The sequence below is a fragment of the Tachypleus tridentatus genome, chromosome 12, assembly GCF_004210375.1.
Source record: "Tachypleus tridentatus isolate NWPU-2018 chromosome 12, ASM421037v1, whole genome shotgun sequence".
NCBI lineage: Eukaryota > Metazoa > Arthropoda > Merostomata > Xiphosura > Limulidae > Tachypleus > Tachypleus tridentatus.
This window is the reverse complement of record NC_134836.1, coordinates 31,237,745-31,265,153: the sequence shown is the minus strand read 5'-3', so window position 1 is coordinate 31,265,153 and position 27,409 is coordinate 31,237,745. Positions and strand designations below refer to the sequence as shown.

The window sequence follows — 27,409 nt, the reverse complement described above, 5'->3', positions numbered from 1 at the left end:
AATGAATTATGTAATAAATCATGCTTTCATGTTTGCTTCTAACAACTACTACTTGTTAACTTCAAGTTTTCATAAATGTCTTTGAATATAAATAAGTTTATCTTTAGCTGTTAGTATTAAGCAAGCTTACCTTTATTGGTAAAACACTATCTTACGAAAAGGCAAGGAAGAAACACTTCATTTAGAATCAATTTAAAAACCTTAAACCACATGCCCTTGCAACCTATTTCGGTAGCAGAAACAAATCATTCTTTTAATACAGATGTTTGGAAATTCCAACAAAAATTATCCTATCATAGTAAAGTATTTCCCCATGGCCAAATAACAAAAAACTTTTTCTGAACAAACTTACTCTTTCAGTAACATCAAGTATTCATTCTCTTCAGTAATTTGTGACTGTTTTTGTAAAGATTTTTATATGTCTGGTCTTACAATGCTAACAGGCATGTTGCAAAATGTAAACCACATTAACATCCTAAATACCACATACTTGGTGCAGTTTACGTTCATTAAGTAAATAACAAGATGTACCTTTTTATAATGTTTACATGTGTATTACATGACTGCAAATAAAACGTTTCCAATGCAAGAACCAATAAAACTGCAAAGAATAATCTAGCAGTAATCAACTTAAATATTTCATAAGAGTAAAGATTGTTATAATGTGCCAAATAATACAAGCCTTGCATTTCAGAAACCCAAATGTCAGAAACATTTTCTTATAGCTAGAAATTATAATTTTACAACTTCAACATTACCAGTGTTACTACGTATAACAATAAAAACTGTCAAAAAAGTGCTCAATACTTCTGGACCACAAAAAAATTTAAAGTGCACTTTTATTCACTCCTCAAAATAAAATAAACACAAACAGAAGTTGTAAAGATTAAAGCTTTTACATCTGAAAGATACACTTTATTAATCCCAAAAGAAAAACTTACAGTAGTACTTCATTTCAGGAAGCTATCTTTAAATGTTTTAGGTCAAACAAATGAAAATATTTTAAATACAACAGACTACCATTAATTTAGCAAAGGAAATCTTGCCTATTCCAGGTGAAAACATCTAGCACACAGATTCAAGGGAGTTTTAAGATTCTACTGATGTCAAATTCTAACAAAAGCTAAACAGAACATTCTGTCACTCTGAAAGAACTTACCAAATAGTTTGACTGTAAGCAGAAATGTGCATAAGAACATAAATGTTTCCTACTGTAAAATTATATCACTTCTGATAAGAGTTTTCAATTAGACTAGCTAACACAATTTTCAAGTCATTTTCCTTCTATATTGAAAACTAATCTCAGAAATCAGGTTATACAAGTACAACAGTACAAAATCAAAGCCAATATTCCAAATCAGCTTCCTGATATCTTGTTGGTGGAAGCTTTTTAAAAATTATTCTTTAGCAGTGTACCGAGATCCTACTAAAACAAACTTTAATAATCCTTTAATGGCATTCAAAAAAAATTCACACAATGAATAACAACAAATCCAAAACTTAAATCACTAGCTCTGATGCAACATTATCTCCAGAAACTGACCTTTTCAAGCTCTAGTTATGTTGAAATAAGAGAAACACTTCAGCTTTTCAGTATCCGTTACCAACGAAATTCAATAATGCAATTACAGTTTGTTCTCTTTACTTATAATACAGAAAGAAAAGAAAATGCCAGTTAATAACCAACTACAAATGGTTTCAACTTCTTCACAGTACAGACTGAACCAAAAGATTATGAGGTAAGCATTTAGTCTGAAGAGTCACAGAAATCATCTATCTCATCATCATCTTCAGAGATTATATACTGTTCTTTGGTTCTGGAGCTTTTATTGCAATGGGCTTTGGTGCTTCTGATACAAACATCTGCAGGAACGTCTACATTCTCAACAAATGATTCTTTACGGAACTTCATTACACTAAGGGAAAAATGTGCTCTACAGCACTTTGGACATTTGCCACAGACGGAGCTGAAAATAAATTAAATAATTTAACAATGTGAAATAAAGACCACAAAACAAAACAAAAAACCTGAAAATACATTTTCCCATAACAAGCATGTTAATACACAATTGTATTTTTTTAAAACAATATAAAATTAATATATTTCATTACAAAAAAGTAGATAGTCATACATTTTTTAAACTCTTTCTGACAACAATCAAATAAAAATAGAAAATCTACTATATATTTTTACAGTTTAACTTTCCATTTTATTGAATGATTAACAGCAGTCAGTGAACAGATGCATAGCAAATAGTGTAAGTAGAAAATGTACAGAGCATTGGTATATACCAATACTATCATTGTGTTCACCTGTTGAGCAACTACTATGCAAGTATTGTTATGTACCAAATTACACTGTGTTACACTGATAAGCAACCACTACATGACTATTGTTACTTACCAAGCTTTCACTACGTTCCTATCCTAAGCAACTACTACACGAGTGTTGTCACTTACCAAGTTTTAACTAAGTTCCTCTCCTAAATAACTACAATATGAATATCAATTCTTACCAAACTTTCACACTGTCAGTCTGTTCAACAACTACTACATTAGTATCGAGACACATGGTCATCTTTTATGCTGCCAAAAAACTGCACGACACCCAGTGTCTAATTAACAGGAACAAAAACTTTGGGTTTTTCTACCATCTGTATAATTGCCCCCTGTTAATCAAAACACTTTCTCACATTTATTACATGGTAATTTCCCAGTTCTCCTAACTTTATATACCAAATTTCAAAGAAATCACTTTGACCCTTATACAGCAGGTCAAACTCAGTCTGAAATCTTTAATTTTCTTAATGTCCTCCTCTACACCAGCGGGGAAAAAAGAAAAAAAAAAAAAATTCTCCTTTTAATTGATTTCTTTCAAAATTACAACATTTTATCCTAGCATGGCAGCAAATTTAGGGGGGAGGCTTAAAATTAAACCATTTTTAATTTTATAGAACACAACATTCATAAGTTATAAGCCCAATAAACGAGTGCAATCTAATAAAAAATAACAGAAAATTTACCTACAGCTTTGCATTTCTTGCATGAACAGATTATTATTCCTGGATATATTGAATACTGCTAACTATTTTCAAATTTTTATTAGTTGATATCATTAATTAATAATACCTTTATAAGTTATACTCAATACCTGTTTACAAGATAGTTAAAAAAATGTGGAAAAGTAGATTTTTCACATACATTGATCTATGAAACTAATAAATCAATAAAATAATATTACAGAAAAGGTACGAGTTATGCTGGCAACACTAACTTAAGAAAATAAAACCACATGAAAGCAAATGTTATACATTAATCCTCTGACAATCAAATGCCCAATATGTCATGAGAATATCTTTACAGAACTCATTTAACCCTTAAACAGCAGGAATGTTGCAAGTAGCAGCATCAAATGATGATGGCTACTGTTTAAGGGTGAATAAAACAACTTTTAGAGTTACAGTTCTTTGAATAAAAAATTTAGAGTTACTAAATTTTAAATATATACAAATTTGAAAAATTGTCTAATTTATATATTGGTATAGCAAAAACGTTACTTTCTACTGTATGTCTTTGGTCAGAAATGAAAGTGCATCCAGTGATTTCAGCATGAAAACAAAGATAAACTTTAGTTTTATATAATAAAAACATTGTATGAAAGTTTAATTCATGAAATCTACAGAGTTAAGCATTTTTAACTGTTTTTAAAGGAAAAAGCATAATGAAATTTTGAATTTTCAAATCTGCAAAATCATAAAAATATCACATATTAAAATATATTTTATTTTTGTAGAAGCCATATAAAATGTAGACAGTTTATCTAATGTTTCAAACTGTTTTATTCAATAGGTGCTTTGTGTTTCTGCAATACAATACAACAAATCACATATGAAATGCATCACATTAATGAACCTGAAAAATTGAGAGTCACAATAAAGTTATTTAAATGGTAAGGTTAGATATGAAGTTCTATACCTGTGATGGTAATGCTTCCCGTTGAGAAAATCTTCATTGTTGCTTTAATGTCTTTGATTTTGTAAGTAACACCTGGGTGTAGCTCAGGTTCATAGCTGGTTTTAAAAAATAAATCTTGTTTTAAACAAAGTGTATCCAAAAGAAAAGTTGTTGCAAACAATATTAAGGTATTTTAAATAAAGCATCTACGAGCTTAGAAAAACTCAGAAATGTGAAAATGTCTTTTACAAACACAAAATGTTTATAATGACGGACAAATAATGTGGCAACACCAACATCATATAGGTAGGGAAAAATCAGTAATCCTTAGGCTTTAAATCAAAGCAAACCAAATTTACAAAATTATATTAACCAGTAATGACTATTATGGGTTTAACCTTACACAAAGTAATCACAAATCCAATCTGCTATGCATTAACACTTATATGACAAGCTATTTCATTCAGACACTTACATACAGTTATAGAATACAACCAACAGAAACATTCTATGTTATTACTGCTAAAAGAGGTTGGTATTTTAGTTTTCCTCTCCCAAAGTATCAATGTTTTTTGGGTTTTTTTCCCAAAAACGTTCACCTCAAAACCTACTTACTAAAGTTCCACACTCAGTACCCAATTATTATTTGTTTAAAGTTCAAATTTAGTAACTACTATATGGAGCTGCTTTTAATGCTAAGTATAATATTATAAGCATTAAAAAAACTTCTTGGTAAAGAGAAGGTTACATTATTATAAACTAAAAGTAGGCAATGCACATCGAGAATATTCCCTACTACACAAACTAAGTTAAACACCACAGACTTTGTTTAAAATAAATACTATTACTTTATAGTATATCATCTTTTGATACTACTACTGTTCTCTAGAACACAAATTATTTTAAATATGAAAGACTCAGTTTATAAAGCTCCAGAATCGCTGTATAATATTGTAAATGAAAAGTCTCTATAAAAAACTGTTTTATTTGTTAATCTGTACATGTACACATTTTAAATATTAATACAAATTTTCTTTTCTTTAACATGAAATACACTGGATCTATCTTATTCCTAGCAATTAGTAAATAATCTAACCTATAATGTTCTGGAAATTCTACATGTATGTAGATGTTCCAATAAAATCTCGTTTTATTTTAAAAGTTTACTTTCTTATTATGAATAACTGCACCACCGTTATTGCTGCAGTTCCTAAAATGTCCTGTGAAAATTCCTCAGTATTAAATTCAGGAGTTGGCTTAATTAATGTGGTCTCAGGGTGTTAACTTTCAGTCAGCCTTTTAACTTGAACTTTTCTATCAGTAAACAAAAAGCATGTGGTTCAGTCAATTACTTGGTAAACAAAACATGACAAAGCTAACAGTGATGACATTTTGAAAGTAAGGCCTGAGATCATTGCTGTGTTTTAGTTTTTTTATGTTTTACAGTCAGTAGAAACAATGCAAGCAATAGATAAAATAGAGTATTAAAGGACATAAGCTGACAAATACCAAATCACCTTGAAACTGGCTGGATATATAAAATGAAACATTCTGATTAAAAGAAAGTTTAAAAGAAAAAAAATTTTTTTCTAAACAATATCTTAATAAAATTTTGGAAATATCAGGTTATAATAAATTTCATACAAACTGATTATTAGATTGAAAATAAAGGGATAACAGTGGTACCTCCCATATACATATACATATATATATATTATTGTATCTTCCATTGTGGAAGTATCAGAACTATTGAACATTATTATAGACATCACGTGTTGGTTGCAAGGTGACTCATGTACACATCTTTACTAATAAACCAAGAATGATAGACCTATTACACTTGATAAACAACAAATAACTTAAATATATGAAAATGTTTTCACAATACAAAAACCTAGATTGAGAAAAACTACCACTAATGTAACTGAAAAAAAGTTGTCACAGAGTACATTTCTTGTTTTAATATTTGGTTGTGCCTTCCCTGGCCTTGATAATACAGCACAGAGTGTACAACAAACTGATGCAAGCAAGGAGTAAATTCATGATGTCACGTACAGATTAAGGCTTCTTACAATTCCAACATGCATTCATTTCTTTTTTTCACACTTTATCACCTATCACCTCCTGGCAAATGAAATACAATACTAAGGTATTTTAAATAAAGCATCTATAAACTTGTTTTAAGGAAAATCTAAAATGTCTTTTCAATATAACTAGAGTAAAATTTAATCTTTATTTCACATCTTCTACACAAAATGCATGAATATCACCAATCTTATTAACACTATGGCATGGAGCAGAGGCATACTGGATTGTTCTCTGATCAACTTTGCCAAAGTGATACTGAATGACTTGTCGGGAACGGCAATGCTTTTCACAAAATGCAGGTATCCCACGTCGTGGCCAGAGATACATCCTCATACTAAAGAACCTTGAGAATGCTTTACAAATACATTCAAAAACATTTAAGGAAACTTCTCTACATACATACCACACAAAGTACTTCCCATCAGAAATGTACAGGTCAAATGTTGGTTCATCTAAAAATATCACTTTGCTACACATCATTTCAATCCAGTCATCATGCTCTTTGGCTCAACTGAGCCTCATCTTACCTTAGGGAAAAGTGATTTCTTTCATGACTGTCTTCTGGGAGACCAGTTAAACAGAGGTATTACAAGATCATGCATATGACCCTTGATGTTTGTTGCCATGCTCTTTTGTGGACAACTAATGATTTTACAAGTTTGTGCATTTAAAAACATGACTATCATGTTGTAGAAGCTTTCTTTCTATCCCTTCCCTTCTGCTGCTCCACAGAGCCAGACTCTTTATATTTCTGCATCTAGTTAATAAACTGGTTAATTCTCTCAACACAAACTTGTTTGAACTCACTGACCACATGACCACTTTGAAGTTATTATAGTTTCACTACTACTAACTTTTAATGTAGAATGTGCATCTTCACAAATTTTTTACTAAAAATTGGTCCTTGAATATATAGTCTTTTTCTTTAATTTCCCAAGTTCCGAGTGTTAAGATTAAAAATGCATTTCTTCATTGAAAAATCTCAAATTTCATTTACTTAATATCTAAAACATCCTAAATACATATCAAATGTTGTTTTTTTTATTTTATTTAAACGTGTTATTTTCTCCCCTTAAACTTTATGCTATACAGGGTGGTCAATTTGACCAGCCTTGTAACCACCTAAAAATTAAAATAAATCTAAATTACTACTTTTTTGCTCTCTCCACTAATTTTTTTCATAACCTTAAATTACAACTGCTAATCCTAAGTAGCTTTAAACTCTTAACAGTATACAACTTAAGACTTAAATTGTATTGTTTTATTGCCCTCTGAACTATGTCTTACTACTAATCACACCATTATAAGTTTGTAAAGAAACTGGGGAAAGTGCAGCTTACCTTACACACATGCCTTGTGAAATGTTTTTATTATTATTATTACTTATTTTACCTAATATAAAGAACCTCCTATTTTTACATTTTATTTACTTTTATAACAACACATAAATAAAATACATGAAAAATGAGAAATAAAGTACTTACCAGGGTCCTTTTTTGTTTTTGCTATAAACTGTCAATGAAACTTAACCCTAAACTTTTATATTAATGATAGTAATGTACTAAATTTTTTTATTTAATTAAATAATGCACCAAAGAACATAGAATAACATGCAGAAAACCAAAATTGTCCCATAACTATTACACTTTTCTAGCTTTTAAGTAAGTGACAAAACTGCTACAAAGTCATCCAAGCTTGTCAATGTGTTTCCCATGGAATTGAAGCTTGAACTAGCACCAAAATACAGTTCTCTGTGCAGAAAACAATGTTTCAAAATAATAGTATTCAGCCTAAGACTTAACTATTGACAAATCTTGAAATAGAGGATGTGACAGATGAGTGTGACAAGAAAGATTTTGTATTTAATGACTGTTACCGAACACGACTGAACCCTATGAAAATTATGCTTTGTCTGAGAAATGACAACATTATAATTAGGAATTTACAATATACATCATACTTCTTGAAGGGGTGGTAAATAAGTTAGAGAAGAGGGGATACAAACAGAGAAAATGCCACATTTCTCAAACTAGGGTATATTCAAGACTTTTTTCCAATGGTGTCTTTTATTCTTAAGAACTTAAAACTTGCATACTATTAAAATACAAATTACTAGTTATGTTTTTTATACAATATCCATTGGTATCACCATGAAAAGTTAGTTAGTTTAGGTTAACATTTTCCTAAGTTGAAAATGTACCTCCGATAATACTCCCTTCTCTCATACAGTGGAGCGCCGTTAAGCCTCGGTATTTGGGGGGTCAACCTGCTTAACCGCAGCTTAAGTGGTTCGCGGCTTAAACCTTTGCGACTGGAAAGCCAAAGTCACCAATAGCTCCGCTGAGGAGCCTCATCCGGGCCATTGGGTGATCATTATATCGAATTATCAAATTAAAAATAATACTTTAATTATTGATCACTTTTTTCACGGATTTACTGCCGATTAACTTTAATGTATGGAGAGGTGTGATTCAGTTACAATGGCGGCCTCCATAAAGCTGACATAGAGAGCGGATAAGGTAGATTAACGATCGATTTCTATTGTAATATATTTTATTTATTTCCCAAATTAAAGCAAATCCTTTTTTAAATATCCCCTTGAAGTTATAAAGCCAGGATTAAATTCGTAAGCCGCATTTTTACACGTTCTTAAGTTAGCGGTGAGCCGCGATAATCCTCACTCACATTTGTCATGTCAGTGTCAACAACAAGGAGAGTGTGAGAAACTTTAAAAAGCCAGGTAGTAGATTTAATACATCAAAAATTTTGGGACAAGACTTGCTACAGCGGCTTAAGCGATTTTGCGGTTTACTGGTCCGCGGCTCAATGGCGCTCCACTGTACTTACAGCTATTACTCGACCTCCAAATTTTCTTCTTTTGCCCATCTAAGTACTAGTCTGATTTTTCTCACTTTTGCTCCAGTTTTTATACCCTACTCAACTGCCTTTGAAGATATTTACCTCGTGATACCCATTGCCTGCAAAGCACCCTCTATCCTGGAACTGTACATAAGCATCTCATTCAGATAATGTCATCATTTTTTAAGATTAACTCAATTTCTAACACCAGCTCTTAGTGAGAAGAAAGGGAGATAGTGTCAGCAGAAGTATGTAGTAGTGGAACTACATTTCAATTTAAGAAAATATTAACTTCCATTATATAGACACCTCTTCACCCACTTACAGCAAGAATCCCTCATGGAGAAAGTTAATGGACCAGTGAGGGTAGTATCCATACAGAAGGCATAGATCATGGGTGCGACAACAGAAAATTAACAACATAGTGAGGGACCCACACTTGACCCATAACAGGTTTGTTATTCATCCTCAACTCAGTTCTTGTATCACGGGTGAAACTGTATATAAAGTGATCATCATAATTGACCAGTCCCATCTACAAAGTTGAGGCTTCATTGCTCAATGTTGGAAGGGGTCTTGGTCTCTATGTCCCATGTTCATGGCTATGGCAACTGGACCACAACCTTTTACACACACACACACGCACTTATTAATGGATCCCAACCTGTGGTCTTAGAGTGATTACTTCTGAGCCACCAGAACAGTACTCATAGGGTCTGGAATTGACATTCATCTCTGATCCCCAACCAAATGGGCAAGGTGCATCCTCCTTGCCCCCCATATTATGGGGAAGACAAAGAACAACTGAGTTCAACCAAGGACTCAGGATGGAACACTTCAGCATTTGATATTACGAGGAGACAGTGAACCCTCCTCTATGAACAATATACTGAATCTATATTGATAAAAAAGATAGGCCATGCACACTCCAACTGGATAGCCAAGGATCAAATTCAGTAGTACAAGTGGTCTCCTGTGTAGGCAGTGCCTATCCTACCAACATTTAGGAGAAAAATCCAGGGACCCTTGTAGGAGAGCCTCCAACTTCATCCTCTTCTCCAAGAGTGGAGGAAATCACTCTCTCACACTCTGTAGAAAAAAGCTTCTGTCACCAACTCTGTGACTGGAAACCAGGTGTGATAATAGCTTCCTAGTTCCACAATAAGAATATGGGGAGTCCTGAGGAACAGCATTCTGGAAAAAATACAACAGGTGAACCAAGTTCCCTAAATTTTTAAAAGCATACTAACCTTGACTTATTAAATCTACAGATTGGAAGGAACAGGCTGGATCTCCTCATGCTTTACTTGTGATTGTACAAGTGAAAGTCCACTAGAGAAGAGTAATAGAACCAGGACATCTCCAAAGTGATCTTATTGAACTCATTTCTACAGAGACTATTACAACCTGTACAAAATTTTATTCAACTGTTGATTCCAGTGAAAAGTTGGTTTGATAAAAGCACAGCTGTCTGAGCAACTCTTGCCACAGAGCAAAGTTTAGAACCCTGAAAGTTAGAAATAAAAATACTCAGCCCCTATGGATAGTCTTGCAGAAATGGTGAGGATAGCTATAAGGAGTAAACAAAACCCCTCAGATAATGAGACCACCAAATCAATAAAGTAATAGGAAGTTTATGGAGCAGATTCATATACCAGTCTGCACAATGAATTCCTACAAGCAATTTGATCAGGCCTCTAAGGACACAGAAAGGCAACAAATCTAATAACATATGACTCACATAAGCTTCATTTAAAAAAAGCCAAGAATAAAAATTATTTTCTAGTATTTTCAAAAAAGTATTAGTGTAGGCCATAAAACGTTCAAGATCTTCAATGAACATTACCAATATCAAAATCTAATTTGACATAGAAGAGAGAAATGGTGAACAGATAAACTGGAGAAAAGAATTGAGCCCCTTTCCTGAGTGACAGTGTTAGGTAAGAACTGGTCTGAGGACACAGAGAGCATAAGAGAGTAATATATTTAGAAACTACATAAATCACTTTTGACAGGTGCTGTCCACATTGGTCAGCAGTCATGAAAAATAAACCTACAAGTGGAGGAGATATGATACGAGTCAGATCACAAATAGGTGTGGAAATGGAGCATGTAACCTTAACATATTGGTCATGTGGTTGGTTGGCATTTATTGACACAAAGCAAGTAAGCTATCTGCACCAAACAACCAGTAAAAAAGTAAAAATAAAAGTAAATTTATTAAAAAGTACATAAAAAATAATTTTAAAACAAAACAAAGTCCAATTTTTGAATTAAAAGACTTTATTAAATAAAGTTAAAAAGATGGCCCTAAAAATTTTAAAACAAAACTGAGGTGGACAGTGTCACCATTGCCAATGACACTGTTCAATGTCAAGGATAAACCCATGGTAAAAATGTCTAAAACTGTACCATCACTCACGTTCATAACACAGAACGACAGCAAAATGTGGGCTACTGTGACTTGAGAATCATACAGACCACACACTGGTGCATCAGTCCCACATAAAAGAAAACAATGGGTTAAAAACTATAAATAATGCTTAATCCAGCCAGGAAAACTTCCTTCTTTCAATCCTTATGAAAGTAAGACAGCCAAAGAGCAAGAGAAGGTTCAACCTAGAGACTCATTATCACATTGTTCACTCCAAGTCAACTGTCAACTGGCACAGAGCCAAGCCTTGAATACAGGACTGTGGTTTATGTATGGGACAAGCACAGCCATGATAGCACCAAAGCATACAGACTTAGCTGAAATGTCAGCAAGTTAGTTCTTGCAAATACCGACATAGAATGGTATCCAGATAAGTTGGATAAAAGAAGATAGAGAAAAATGGGCCAGTCAGTTTTGAATATCAATGAGAACAGGGCAAGAACTTATGTAAAGTGATTCCAGGGCCAGTAGAGAGCTAAGTGAGTTGGTATAAATAGTACAGTTCATGTACTGCACAGCTTCTATGTGATCCAGGGCAAGAGAAGTAGCATAAAATTCAGCAGTGAAGACAGAAATTGTAGAGGAGATTCTGTTTGCAACCATCAAACAACAAAACACCACAGCAGAGCCCACAGAGTCACCTGATTTTGAACCATCCATATATATGAGAATGGAAGGATGGTTTGAAATATGTTTCCCAAATAGAACGTGATACTTCCAATCGGGAGTGTTTGCCTTCCTCAAGTGACTCAAAGAATGGTCACATTTGGGAATGGTAATAAGCCATGGTGGAATTTGCTGACCAGTGGATACAACATTGTTGTCCAAGGACAGCCCCAATTTATCCAACTGCATTGAGATACAAAGGCCAAAAGGAACAATGGAAGACCATCTATTCTAAAAAAGATAAACAACCCCAGGTGGGATACTGTGGAAAGGATCGAAGTTTTGAAGCATAAAGACAGTTGCAAACTGCAGAGGTGTAAAGGTTCACGAGACTCAGTGTACAAACTTTGTACTGAAGAGGTGTGAAAGGCCCCTGTCCACAGCCAAATATCCTGATGCAGAGATGCCAACTATTTAAAATGACTGAGTGTAATGACTGTAGACAGAGCCCGTTATCATTTGCGGCTACTAGGCCTGACCAATGTCTCTAAGCTGTTTATTATTATATTATAACTATTATTATTTATTACTGTTATAGACTGCTCATTTATGACTGTGTTTTGTGTATTTAATAAATAAATTTAAAAATATTCTCTTGAAATTATGTCTTTAGTTCAGAGTAACAAACATACTGGTAAAACAACATTGAACATGCACAAACAGTAAGCAGAAAAATCCTTTGTGTAAGGACTAGTTTATATAATGTTTATGACACTTATTGTAATAGTTTTGGAGCTGTTGCAGACTTTGCTTTCATGAGAATGTTTCTGGATGGTTGGGAGTTATAACACCATTGTTTATTTGACTGCATACACATCTTGTGTGTTATAATACTGCTTAAAACTGAGGTGCTCAAGTTTGGTCTGAACTAGCTTTTGGTTTTAATTACTAAACTAAATATCCTTTCACTGTCAGCATTAGAATGGAAGACTAAGAATTCCAAGCATAACCCTACACAGAATATCATACTTCTAGTTGCCATTTCCATCCTTAACTGTAGACAGCTGAACCCAAAACTTGTCAACATTCAACTGAAGGACAGTTTGAGAAAGTATTAATTTGATAGTTCAAATATTGCCCTTCCAACTTTTCAATAGTGTCATACTCATGTGTATTGACAAGGACAGGATACCTGTCTGTGAAGAAGTGTAGAGAAGAGAAATCTTTGCTGACTTTCAGTTTTGGATCAGCAACCTCTGCATGAATCAGAAGTTCATCATTTAAAGGGAAATGTTTCATCATGTAATTTGTAGCTGCAATATAGTATTTCTTGACTCTGGTGAAGAAGCTGATCAGGTCCAGGTCCTTTTCACATTTAACAATGTATTCCTTGACAGCATTTCCAACAGAAACTGTCTCATCAGATTTGTGTAAGGATTCATTATTGTAATCAAATTCAGTGATGCTGCCTTCAAGATAGTCTGACTTGATGTATCTGATAAGTATATTTTTAACTTGTGTAATCAGAGTTATATGCATAATATGTATGCAAGGTTCTTCTCTTTGTAATATCAAATTGGCTTGCTCAAAAAGAGGAATTGCAGACTAAAGAAAAAGACAAAATAACAAGTTCATTTTGTTGTCCAAGAAAACTGTTAACTTATCTAACTTGCTCTGCACATAACTTTTCTTGGTTACTTCCTTGCTAGCTTTCGTTTTCTCCTCTTTTTTCATTGATTGTCTCTTCTTTAGTTCAAGTTCAGACTGCCTAAACATATATTGGGTTATATCAAATTTTTCTTTGTCTGCTTTTGGAGACTTTTGTGTCCCTGTGTGGCTGAAAGGGTGTCTTGACTGTTAAAGTCTTGCTGCATGACTGAGCTGCACATTTAGATTCTTTTGAATCTAGTTTTTCCTTTGCACAGTGAAAATACTTCTTCAATGGCTTTCACATGTCCAATATTCTGTTGAGGCACACCCCAAGTGATAGCAATCTTGTGTTAAGTTGTAGAATTTTTTCTTGTTTCTTTGTCATACAATCCTTGAAACTCTTTGAAATGTTGCTTTCTGCTTGCACTTTTGTCCAGAAAATAGTAAATATCTATCAATATATCAGAAACTGGGCAGGGCAGTTCTCTGGAAGCTTTCTGGGCAGCAATATGAAGTAAATGCTATGCTGTTGTCTTGAGAGGTGTCCCATCACACCTTTACCTATACCAGACAGAACTGAGGCATTGTCTGAAGAAAAACTAAGACAGTTTTCTCATAGAATTTTCCTCTTTGTCAGTTTGTGGTCCAAAAGCTTAAAAATATTCTCTCCCGTTGAAGCTTCTTTCAATTCCACCATTGACAAAAGAGAACAAACAATTTTTCCAAGCAAAGGGTCAAGATATCGTACAACCACAAGATACAGTTTTGAGTCATCCATGTCTGTGGATCCATCTGTGGCTAAACTGTAAGCACTGTTAGTAAGTATGCTTGAAATCATCTTGTCATCTTCACAACCCAACATTTGTACAATGGCTGTAGTTTTGGTTCTAGCACAGCCATATTTCTTTGCTATATCAGAGTCTGGGAACATTTTTCTGAATAGATGTCCTGTACAATCGGCTACAGCTAGGGGTAAATTATGAGCAATAACAAATTGCGTGAAAATCACTTCTGAATTTATGGTTTCATATTCTAAATTCTTACTCATAAATGTCTTTATCTGCATCATTTTTGTCTTCGCCTCAGCCTTTTGTTGGTGAGATGCCGATTTTGTATGTCTGGAACAATCATTTATCCCACCATGCGCCACAGACAAATTGATGTGACAAACTGTACAGCACAAAACGCATGACTGTCACTGACTTTTGAGATTTATTTGCATAGAACATCAATCTACTCCCCAAGAAGTGGAAAAGAGGACCACAGGAAGCAGAGACAGCAGTAGCACATGCAAACAGTTTTAGAGTGAGAAAAGGTAAAACCATTCGCTGTGGTCCACTTCTGTAAATTATTGATGACTGACACAACATGTGGCCTTCTGGCCTGCATTTTAAAAGTGTGGGATACATACAAAAGGTATCCCAGGCATTTGTTTGAGCCTTCCATGTCATGTGGCAGGCAGGATTCCATCACAGATGAGGATACTGGCCAAAATGTGTCAAGATTTTAGGAATATACTGAGCTGCTGCATGGACAATACAGTAAGTAACTGGCTATGGTTGATACCACCCAACCCATGTGCCTCAATGGAAGTTTGACTGGGCCAACTAGCCCTCTTTCACGGCTCTCTTACAAAATAATAAGAAAATGATCACTGGCTCACAAGTTAGTCAACCCTTGAAGACAAGCAAGAGAAAAATAAGGGGAAGTACATAGATAGATAAATAGCAGTAAAAGACTGACAAGGTGCTTGAAAAGAAGTATTGAAGTGCAGAAGGTTGTGATCCAATAGCACACTCTCTATGGAAGACCCCTTCCATCAATACCAGTGCCATGCTAAAGGACACTTTGTACACTAAAATCCTCCAGGACTAAAAAGAGAGATGGTAACTGCTCAATGAGAGCATCAATGTCTTAATGATCACAGATCTCTTCAGGATCCAGGTAGAAAGACAATGAATTCATAATAAGATAAAGGTACCAAGTCTGACTTTGATGGTAACTATATAAACAGGGTTGTCCACATGTGATCATTTTCAGATAATCTCTTTTTTCAATTTTTTTCATGAATAGGGTTATCCATAATAAAATAAGAAATTTCAATGCCCACTGTTCACACCCACCATGGAGCCCTATGAGGGGACTTACTGCAATGCTAAACAAGAACGTTGCACCAATGCCAGGGTTTTGTAAGCACCGCATCAAACAATGTCCATAACACATGTTGAGAACATCCAACACTGGTACTTGCTTAACCCTAATCCAAGATGACAAACTGACTGACCACCCATCTACAGGAATTCAATACCAAAATGGTGTGGTAGGTTTGGACCCCTCAACCACCAGGGTCTTTTTCTCCCCTTCACTGATTGCCATTCACAGCAAACACATGGGTGGGTGTTCAGATCCCAGAGGAGGTAAACTGAAATTACAGAACCTTCTCTAAGAGGTCCCCTCACAATGAACAGTAATCCATTTTGAAAGGTTCAAAGAAATATTGACAGCTTTTCTTTTCCCCATAGAGTGAACTCTCAACACTTAACCATAGTAGCAGAGACGTTTCAAATCAAACTCATTAAAAACCTGTATTTATAGCCAAAAAACAGCTGATGCAATACTTATACAACTTATAAAGTTGCTGATTTAATAATCTGACAGTTTTGCATCATCCATGAAACACATTGCACCTGCATGCATTAGGGCCTCAAAACAAACATTTCAAATGAAAACTGTGAAAAAATTTGGTGATGTGATGAACTTTTCTACCACTGTAGATGCTGCTGTAAGTCCTCAATGAATTATCTAGAATACAAAAATATCTTCCTTAGACTTAAATCAAAAGAGTACAGTTTTTTTATTGTTGTTTTTAACAACTACAATAATCTGAACTGAGCTATAACTCAAAACATGAAAAACCCTAAATTCATGTAAAACTGACAGAGAAAAGAAAATTACTGCAAGATAAAAAGCATAATTACAAATTTCTTTCCTGCCATACAGAATATACTTAGCAGTATGTCTTACAATAATTAAAAGTAAGATCTTGTGAAAAAGAAACACATTAAAGAAACTGGTTTCTTTTAAAGCTGACTCATACCATGAGCCTTGGGTATTGATGTTAAATTAATATTTTGCAATTTAAAAACTTTGTAAATATGCTGATTTACAGCATCTAAATAACATTACATTTTCCAGGTGTAAACAATAATAAAATCAAAGACAATACAATAAACAAATAAAACCTACACTGCATTATTCCTGTTTTCCCTTGAAAATTTCACAATGTTGATTTTAAAAGGCATTGTGCAAGTGCCCAGCACATTGACAATTCTAAAGTTGGTGAATCTGATCCTGAAGCCAAGTTTCTGTAATATTCTAGCTATTTTCCTAGCAGCTTTCTTGGCCGCATCTTCACTGGAAAACAAACAATTTATTAGCACTGAACTACAAACACATCAAAACATTTCATTAACTTTGGTCCCTGGACTAGTAAATTACAAGTACCAGAAGCACAATGAAAACAGTTCAGTAACAACAGAACAAAAAAGTTGTGTTCTTGAATACATTCTTTTATTGCCCACAATGATAGATGTGTTCAACTAACTGACACGTTTTGTAAGTCTATGGCCAAAAGTAGTTTTGTTGTTTTTTAATATTTTATACGTAAGGTTTCTAATGACATTTAGTTTAAAAACTGTATACAAATTGTTGTTTAAAATTTTAAAAAGTAATATGCTTATCATCACCACTAAAAATTTTCTCACACAAGTTGAACACTTATAAAACTTTCTAAGGAAAAACCCATTGAACACCATTAAATACATTTTCAGTTTGTTAAAGGTTTTGTACTACTTTGCTTTTATTATTTTTTTCTCTTGTATAACAGTTTGGGACTAACAAAATAACTTAATCTTAATTTACTGTATCTGAACACAAGGTTCACTGTGGTTTTTCCTATTTTTCCTCAAATTATATTTTGACACATTTTTAAATCAATTTCATATACTGCTTTTACTTCAACAATATTTTAAAATAAATAATTTCTTCATTTTCATACATTTATTCAGGTAAATCCATGAATAAAATACCTTTGAAAATGTCCAAATTTCAATTTATTCACAGCTCTGAGGAATTTCATCAGTAAACAATGCACTTTTAATATTTTTCTGCCCATCTCAAACAATAAGTATTTTTTCTAACAGTTTAACATTCACTGAGAGCGGATTTCCCATTTCTTTAAGTGCTTCATCGTTTTTTTTTTTTTCTTGCCTCCTTTTATTCAACTATAAAGAATTGGATACAGCAATAATTTGTTTTCATATCATTGCAAATAGATTGAATTATTTTGTTTAATTATTTCTGTTTAACAACTATAGAAATATGTTTAAACAAAAAACATCAGGCAAGCTTTAGTTGATCAAGCAGGGAAACTAAATGCAAAATATTCTGATGATGCCACTCCTTATTTATTGAATATGATATTTATGGTATTGAAACAAATTTTAGAGATTTGGTAACAGCAATCATTACATTTTTTTAAATAACATTACACTTGTAAATAATAATATGTTTTCATTATTTTTTAATAAAATAACCACTGCATATACTGGTATATTCCTATATACATACTGAAGAAATGTTACTTTTCAAAAACACTAAGGTTATAGGGTTTGGATTTTTGTCCTAAAAACAAACAAAATAGTTACCTCGGTATTAGCTCTTTGCAAACTGTAACTATTCAGGTTATCTTTAAAAACAACAGAGAAATAATTTGTCTTCTTTTTGTCAATCCAAGTTATCTGACATTTTTTAACCGACTTATATTAGAAGAATTGTGTGTGTATGTGCATAGATTCATTTAATGGGACAATAACTGATTATTTGACTATAGTTAATAAATGAACCTGACAAGTAATCATTTGGCAACTCCCAGTTCCACAAATTACTAATCAATTAACAATACAATAACAAACCACTTTCCTGATGACCAGATACAATCGTCCACAAATTCCTCATCTCTACAGCTAACACCAACATTTAAGTTAGAAAACAACTGTTAACACAAGAACAATATACTTACCTTGTTGCCCCTGTACAAGTGACTTTTCCTGATGACCAGATACTTGCAGTGCTCCCTGGGTTTCTTAACTTCATTGTTAACATCTGTAAAATAAAAGGTTTATACTACTTCATTACAAGTTATTTATATAAACAAGTATATCCAGCACTATTAAACAAAATATTTTACTAGTACACCTCCAAGTTCTTGAAGAATGTAATGAGTTTTGTGATTATTCATCTTTCATAACAGAACTCAGGTCTTAAATATCAGGCCATCCCTTAAATAATGTAAGATTGTAGGTTCTGAAAAAGAGAAAGAATTTCAAATGCTTTTAATGTTATTTAATCAATGATATATGTTATGTTATTAACTACTTCCTGCCAATGACTCACAGGCTTCTGAATGCCACTTCCATAAAATTCTTGGGGTTTGGAGGAAAATAATGTAGAGGGTAGTTTAGACATCTTCGTGTGTTCCAAGCTCTTTTCCATCATGATAGTTCTGCAAACTTTGGAATAGATGATAATCAGATGGGGCAAGGTCTGGAGAATAAGGAGGATGTGGAAGTTTTCCCCAGTCAAGCTCTTCAATCTTTGTAGATGTGATCCTTGCTGTATGGGGCCATGCATTATCCTAATCTAACACAACACCTTTACGACTGATCAAAGCAGGCCACTTTTCTTTCAGTGCAACATTCAAGCTCTCTAACTGTTGACAAGAGAAATCTGATATAATCATTGAGTGGCAACAACTCAAAGTGGATAACACCAACAATATCCCACCAAAAGCTCAACAAGACTTTCCTTGGGTGGAGGTCCATTTTGGGCTGTGCTTTAGCCAGTTTACCTGCACTGAGCCATTGTCTGCAGCACTTAACAATTTTGTAAGATATCCATTTTTCATCTCCAGTCACTAACCTATCCAAAAAGGGTGAGTTATGTTTACAAGAGTGCAGAGAAGTGCAAATATCCACTCTTGCTCTAATGTTGGCTTCTGTCAAATCATGGCGAATCCATTTTCCAAGTTTTGACACCTTTCCAAGCTGTTGCAGATAACAGTGAACTGTTAAATGGGTTGAATTAAGTTTCTGTGCCAGTTCTGCAACTGTTACAGCACAATCTTCATCAAGTGCAGCCAGCAGCAAGTCATCATTAAACTCATCAGGATGACCTGAATGTGGCACATCACTTAAGCTGCAGTCACCTGATCTGAACTTCTGAAACCACCTTTGACATTTTCTTTCATTGAGAGTCTCCACACCTTGAATGTTTCTGTTACACTATTGCCTTTTTTAAACTCATAAAGCATTATATACCTAATGAGCTCCTCAGACATCTATCTTCATAGGGGTTTATCTGATTAATGATCTGAAAATGTGGAGTTGGATCAGTTTCTTTTATTTGTCTGAACATTTTTATACACATCCTACTACATAGTTTAGTTATTAAAGCCTTCCAAAGACATAAATGATGATGCACTTTCTTTATTAAATTTTCTGACATTACTTGTGGGATGACCAGAGCAATTATTAACAGATATCCTCATTCTATACTAAAATAAATTTACACACATTCAAAAATTTAATAAGATTACAAAGAACATCTTTCAGTCATTCTAACAAACAAAACCTTCTGATTAAATTATTTCATTTAAACCTAAGCAGCACCCTGAATCTGAATAGTTTACAATTAACTTCAGAAAAAAATTAATACAAAACAGCTATAAATAAAGCACAAATCCATCTCCTGTAGAGTGGGTGATTTTTTATACTAGAAAACAGAATTCCCAGATTTGATAAAAGTAGCTCAGATTATGGAAATTTTAACAGTTATTTGTAACTAAATATATCTATGCCTTCCAACATATGTAATAACAAAACTCAATGATAATTTAAATAACTTAGTATATGGTTTCCTTACTTTTGATTGACAAAAATTCTACACCCACTAAACTTTTTTTAGCATTTTTAAAATTTATGATTAATTAACTATTTTGTACATAACTACTAGTTCCTTTTGTAAGTCTGTTAACAAATTAACCAACAAAAATACCACAGCATATATTTCAACTCCTTATTTCAACTGTTAAATAATTATTTTGTCACTCTGACATCTTAAAGATTTTTCAGTTTCACCCATTCATTAGTACATTTACTGACAATGCATCAGTTCATTCACCAAATATTTAAACAATCAATTATTTTCATTTGAAACTAAGTTTCTTATTTTCAACTTCTTTGGTTTTGAAGATTTTTTGAATTACCTTTCATTAACATGATAGGCATCTTCAGATACAAATTCAAAATTAATTTACTCTTTACATCCTAAACTGTTGTCCCTGAAAAATATATTATAATGTGCAACATAGTACCTGAAACAAGTCAAAAATACTATCAATACACTACCACAAACTTCTCCTTAGAAATTTTCACAAGACTACTCTGCCAGAACTATAGATTGTTTTTTGATGAAAATGAACATTATTTTATGACACTGATTACAAGTAATAAACACTAAATGTAACACTGATTAATAACATAACTATTAAATACAAGTTAACTTATGTATGACTTATTTGTAGGGATTAAGGTTCAATTTCATTCAGACACACATGCACTTAGGCAATCATGCACTTGAGTTTGAACAGAATGTGCAGTTAAATATAGGCAATCAAGCATGTAGATACTTCATGTGCATCTTCATGGTAAAACAAAAAAGTGATTGATGAACTGAACAATTTATGTTTCTTCATAGGTTAAAGGTAACAGATTATAATATTATTATGGGTGTAAAATTAATCATTGTTTCATGCACAACAATATTATATTTTGAAATAAGAAAGCGACAACTCAACACTTAACTGGAATTAATTAAAAATGAGAAATTATAATGACAATATTTTTATTATTTGGATAGTTGAAATAATAAAAAACTGGTGTTGGAAACACTAATTTTGATTTGTTTAATATTTTCATAACATTAGTCAATTCAAAAGAAATTTTGATTAACCAATAATTTTACATAACAAATTTTAACTGATGCTAAGAAGTAACTGTTTATATTAATTAAACAAACTACTAACCCAGTTCTATTCATGAAATAGTACAACAAAGCTCATGTGTTACACAAAATAATTCCCAATAATAAATAATCACTTTCCCTTTTAGTGTTTAACAAATCAATAAAACTCGAAAATAGCTTAAAAAACCTTTGAACAGTTGCTGCTAAAATAATGATTTGTAGCACTTTCAAAGTTATAAAATAAATAATGAATACTTTAGAATTTCATCTTTAATGATAAATAGTTGCACTTTCCCCAAAGGTTAAAGAAAAATTAATATTCAAAATCACTTGGAGTCTTAGCTAATAGTTCAAACCTAGAAGATATTGACTGATAAAAAAAAAAACTAAAAAAAAACTGATATTACTGAGACGATATTTATATTAACCTTTTGAAGGTGGATCAAAGTAAATGTGTGTGTTATTTTATAGCAAAGCCACAATGAGCTATTTGCCGAGTCCACCGAGGGGATCTAAACCCGATTTTAGTGTTATAAATCCTTAGACTTACTGCTGTACCAGATGGGGGACAAAATAAATGTAATTGCTCCAGTTAAACTATATTCCCAAAATTTTATTGAAATACTATTTCATGAATTTATGTCAATACATTTGGTATCAAATTGTAGATATTTCAAATTTCAATATTATATACAAGTTAATTTCTCAATTTAAAGTAAATATTATAAGAACACACCTAAATATAGATTTTTTTGAGTCACCTGGTATGTTGAATGCAACACTGGTAAAAATTGGATGTTTGTCAAGTCAAAATATTAAAGTCTATAATTTCATACAAATTAGAAACTTAAATTACTGATATTGACAAGATGGAATATAAAATAAGAATCTTGTAAATCTTTTTATTTTGCTGAGATATGACTTACATTCTGAACCAAGCACAGTGGCCCAATTCAAAGCTTTCCATCTCTTACTTCAATATATGACATATAAACAACCAACAGAACTTAAAATGTCCCCTAGTGGTTTTCTCAGCAATTTTAATCTCTCAAAAGGCTATCACGTTCTTTCGCATGAATTTTTTAAGAAGTTTTAAAATTTTATATTTTTTTAAATCTTAGTTACTATGTTTAATAAATTACAGTGGAGTTCTGTGGTATCAGTACAGCTGTTCATGATTTTTTAGTTATTCAACTGTACATATAAAACCCAGAAAAAATGTTTGATATTCTCCACGTGCAGAATTTTAAAAGGCTTGCAACCTACGACCAGCAACAACCAAGTACAAAGATCATATTTATGAGACAATTGTTTGTTTTATTTCTTTAGATACTATTCTATATATTAATGAAAATTAGTTCAATAACTTCTTACTATTTACATGTTTTAGATATCATGCACATTATATTTGAGATTTTTAGGGCAAAGAATATTTTTTTAAATCATAACAAAAATCATTTTGCATTCTACAAACAAATATGTAAAACATTTGGTTAGTTGTCTGTGTTTTCTCAGTAGTGCAATAAAGTTTGAAACACCAATTAACAATATTGACAAGCTATAATTTAAAATAAGAGCCTTCTATCTTTTCTATCTGAATAGATATTGTTCAGGTAATGAATAAAACAGAGGGGCCCAGCTGACCTCTTTCCACTTTTGAAAGTCCCTTATATACACTTCTATATATGACATGTGAATAACCAATCAAAAGCTCAAAATATAGTCCTATTTGCTTTCTCAGCCTTTTTTTCAAATATAACGATACTTTCTTTCTTTTGGGACAAAGTTTCATATTGGTAAGTTAATTCTTTAGCCTGTTTGAAATTTCTTTTTTTTAAGATCCAAACACAACTTAGTTATTAAACTTGATAAACTACAGTGGAATTCTGTATTATTGAAACAATTTGTTTTGGTTATTACAATGCATAAAGAAAATCTATAAAAAATTATTTGATTTCACATCCTCCATATGCAAAATGTCTTAAGGCTTAGCAAGCTACAACAAGCAGAAACTAAGTACAAATGTTGCAACTAGAAGAGGTAATTCTTTGGTTTACTTTTTTGTATACTTCTCATGTTAAAAAAACAACAACAAAAGTTTAAGGACTTGTATGTAAATAGTGATAACATATAACGTATAATAATTGAAATGTGACTATTTTATCAAATACTAGTCTACTAAAGCAGAGACAAAAGAGGGTAACTTCCTAATGGCTAAAGGTTAGTTTTATATTATTGGAAACAGCAACATGAGAGCACATGCTCTGCATTATTGTAATTTCTGTATTGTTAGCCAGGAACAATTGAATTTGTTTTTTGAATTTTGCACAAAGCTACACGAGGGCTATCTATGCTAGCTGTCCCTAATTTAGCAGTGTAAGACTAGAGGGAAGGCAGCTAGTCATCACCACCCACCACCAACTCTTGGGCTACTCTTTTACCAACGAATAGTGGGATTGACCGTAACATTATAACGCCCCCAGGACTGAAAGGGCGAGCATGTTTGGTGCGACTGGGATTCGAACCCGCGACCCTCGGATTATGAGTCGAACGCTTTAACCCACCTAGCCATGCCAGGCCTAAGAACAACTGAAAGATCAATGTAATAAATATATATAAATATATAATGTTATAAGTTTTGAGCTACTTAGTCTAAGCATTTATGTTTGTGGTTTATAATTTGTAGTCATTTTAGAATGAGAAAAGTATATTTATTTATTTCCTTTTTTTTTTAAATAGTAGTTACTTGATTGGTCAAATCCACTGAACTCATACACAGTGTTAGTGAAAATAAAAAACAAAATATAAAGTGTTTTTCTTAAGATGTATGTTTGATAAATACCTGGATATTATAATGTGAAATTTGAAAATTTTCTGGTGTATAAAAATACTTATCTTAAAATTTAAAGTACTTTCCATATTGCTTATCCAATACTTAAAACAAGGGCTTAAGAAAAGTACTACTTAACAAATCTTAAGACTTAATTTTTAAAAAAATCTCATATCTTGCATATGAAAGCATTTTAATGTTTACTGATAATATGCCAAATTTTGTAATCATACACTTCCTTATCTATCCAAAATATATCCATGTTTATTACAAATAATTTTTCAGGTTTGGAATAAGAATATACAGATTACTGATCAAATATTACACCGTGAAAGTTTGTCCACAACAAAAATTATCCCTATTGCTCATCTCCAAACTAACATAGGGCATACACAAAAATATATATATAGACATTCCTGTACAAAACTATGAAAGGTAGATATTATATGGGAGATACAACCAAACAAATGTTATCCTTTAAAAATGTGATATTAATGTTCTAAGAAACAGATATGCAGCAAAATAAATTTTTTAATTAAAAACACAATTCATGTTCATTAGAAAATACTGGAGATAAATGCCCAAATAACCAATTTATTTAAAATGTCTTATAGCCTGATAATATAATCATTAGAGAAATAATTCAGGTAGTTTACTCAAAGTTTATATTGACATGTGAAAAATAATAAACAAGTATACAACAACACACTTTCTTTCTTTTTTTAATAATTCATGATGATGAAAAATCCACTCGAACAAAAAGTGTATCTCGGGACAGCTGGTATGGGTATTAACACTTTTACCAAAATAAAGCAGAGGACAATGTTTCAACCTTCTTAGGTCATCATCAGGTTAACCTGCTTTATTTTAGTAAAAGTGTTAATATCCATACCAAACATCCTAAGTTGCACATTTCTATGAATTTACAAATAACCATGACACTAGAACTTATATATAAACATGGCAAAAAAGGATTAAGAAAATGTTTTTACTTAAGCTTGTACAATGGTATATGTTGATGTAATTTCTATATTTAAGAAATATTTAAAAAATTCCATAAAGATATAGATGTAAAAGAGTTACATACAAGTTTTTTTGGGTTTAAATACAAGTCAAAGTCCTTAAATATTAGTTATTTCATTTTTTGAATAATAACTGGTCTCCAAATACTGAGTAGCCTCATCATATTGTTTTTTTCTCATGCAGTACCAGCATACAACAAGATTTTATCTACACATACAAGTGGTGAAACAAAAATACTGAAAATATGAACTCCAAATTGTTTTTTTTCTTTTTACTTTTAGTGGTTAGATATACTGACATGGAGGGCTACATTCACTTAAAAGTGAGCTCAGTGGTTTTATGATCTCCTTATTTGTTTTCTTACATTTCAAATGCAATTGTTAATAAAAAATCATAGTTTAGTAAATGTAATTTAACAGTTAAAAGCAATTTCCATTTCCTATATTTAACTGGATAAAAGTTGATAATGAACTTAACTTTTTTTAAATTAATTTTCCATTTTATTAAACTTTAACTTACAACACTGCACAATATCCTTTCTAAAACTTAAAATTCACTGATGTTACTGAACACTGCAAACTAATCTCTAAGCTTTAGTAGCAACCAGCAACACGTTACTAACCCACAATGGGAAGCAAGAAACATAATATTGTGTAAAAACAAAACACAAATAACTTGCTATATTGTGCTATCTTATACACTCAATGTCAAATTAGACATTTAGTACTGTTCATCTATATTAATCTCTGCTTAGTGAAGAACAGTTTATTATGAAGAAATAACTTTTAATAATTGTGATATTCTTTACAATCTCAAAAACAAAAAAACAGCATCAAAACTTTCCAAAATACCATCAAAAACTGTCAAATGGACAATTTCTTACCCCATTTTCCCTCCGATACTCCACATTTGATCCAGTGAGTGCAATTTGCCGCAAGTTTAAGTGGCATCGAACATTAAAGTTACAAACAACATTGTTTATCACAATGTCTATTTCAGGAGATTCTTGTAATTCTTCTTCTTCTGCAGCAATTGATGGTTCTAACTGATTCAGCATTCCAAACTGTGTTGAATCTAAACTACTAACTATTGGCACATTTGGAGCAACTAATCCATTCACAGTACTTATGTCACTGTTACTATTAGATTGGTTGGCAGACACAGTTTCTTGTTTGACTGTTCTTTCTTTCAGTTGATAATAAGCAATACCACCACTAGATCCACTTAGTGTTGCCATATCAACTATCAGCCACTTTCAACAAATAAAATATTTGTTTGACTGATTACTGTAGTGGTGTTTTGAGACCAAATGTTAACACTCGCTATCAAGCCTTAACGTTACTTTTATGATAATAAGACTATTTCACAGTGTTCACGTTCCCTTCTTTTCAGGCAAGAGAACATCAATAGAAAAATTATTATTATAACACTATTAAAGCTGTAATTATTATTAGTATTACTAATAGATCTTTCATAACCATCATAATACAAACTACACTTCTGTTGGGATTTCCAACTTCATATGCTACTTCTCAATTATGCAACCGAAGTAATAAATACTGCAATTTACAGTGCAAATCAGACCGATACTAGGTTATTTTAGGCCTAAGTCATTCATTAATAATATTATAAATGGAAACAATAATAAACAAAGATTTTGTTTATTTCTAAAATTTAAAATAGCCTAATTGCATTAATTTAAGCAGTTTCAAGCTTTAAAATTTTCATTGATTTTCAATCCTCACAACTGAGATAAAACTAATATTTATTAAGAGGTTAATAAACTTCCTAAACACTATCCAACTCAAACCCCAAAAACACAAAGACATTAAACACCTATTATAAAAACATTCTCGATCGCACATCCACCTCCAGAATGCACC

The 27,409-nt window shown here is 32.2% G+C and overlaps 1 protein-coding gene across 1 annotated transcript; it reads right to left on the bottom strand.

The window, feature by feature from the left end:
* Positions 1-880: 880 nt before the first annotated feature.
* Positions 881-27,409, bottom strand: LOC143235490 (TATA box-binding protein-like 1). The gene is made up of 5 exons (XM_076473702.1): positions 26,410-27,409; positions 18,672-18,754; positions 16,838-17,005; positions 3,976-4,070; positions 881-1,967 (listed from the first exon to the last, which is right to left on the bottom strand). The coding sequence occupies exons 1-5, from the start codon at positions 26,761-26,763 to the stop codon at positions 1,912-1,914; spliced, it is 756 nt and encodes a 251-aa protein (XP_076329817.1). The 5' UTR covers positions 26,764-27,409; the 3' UTR covers positions 881-1,911.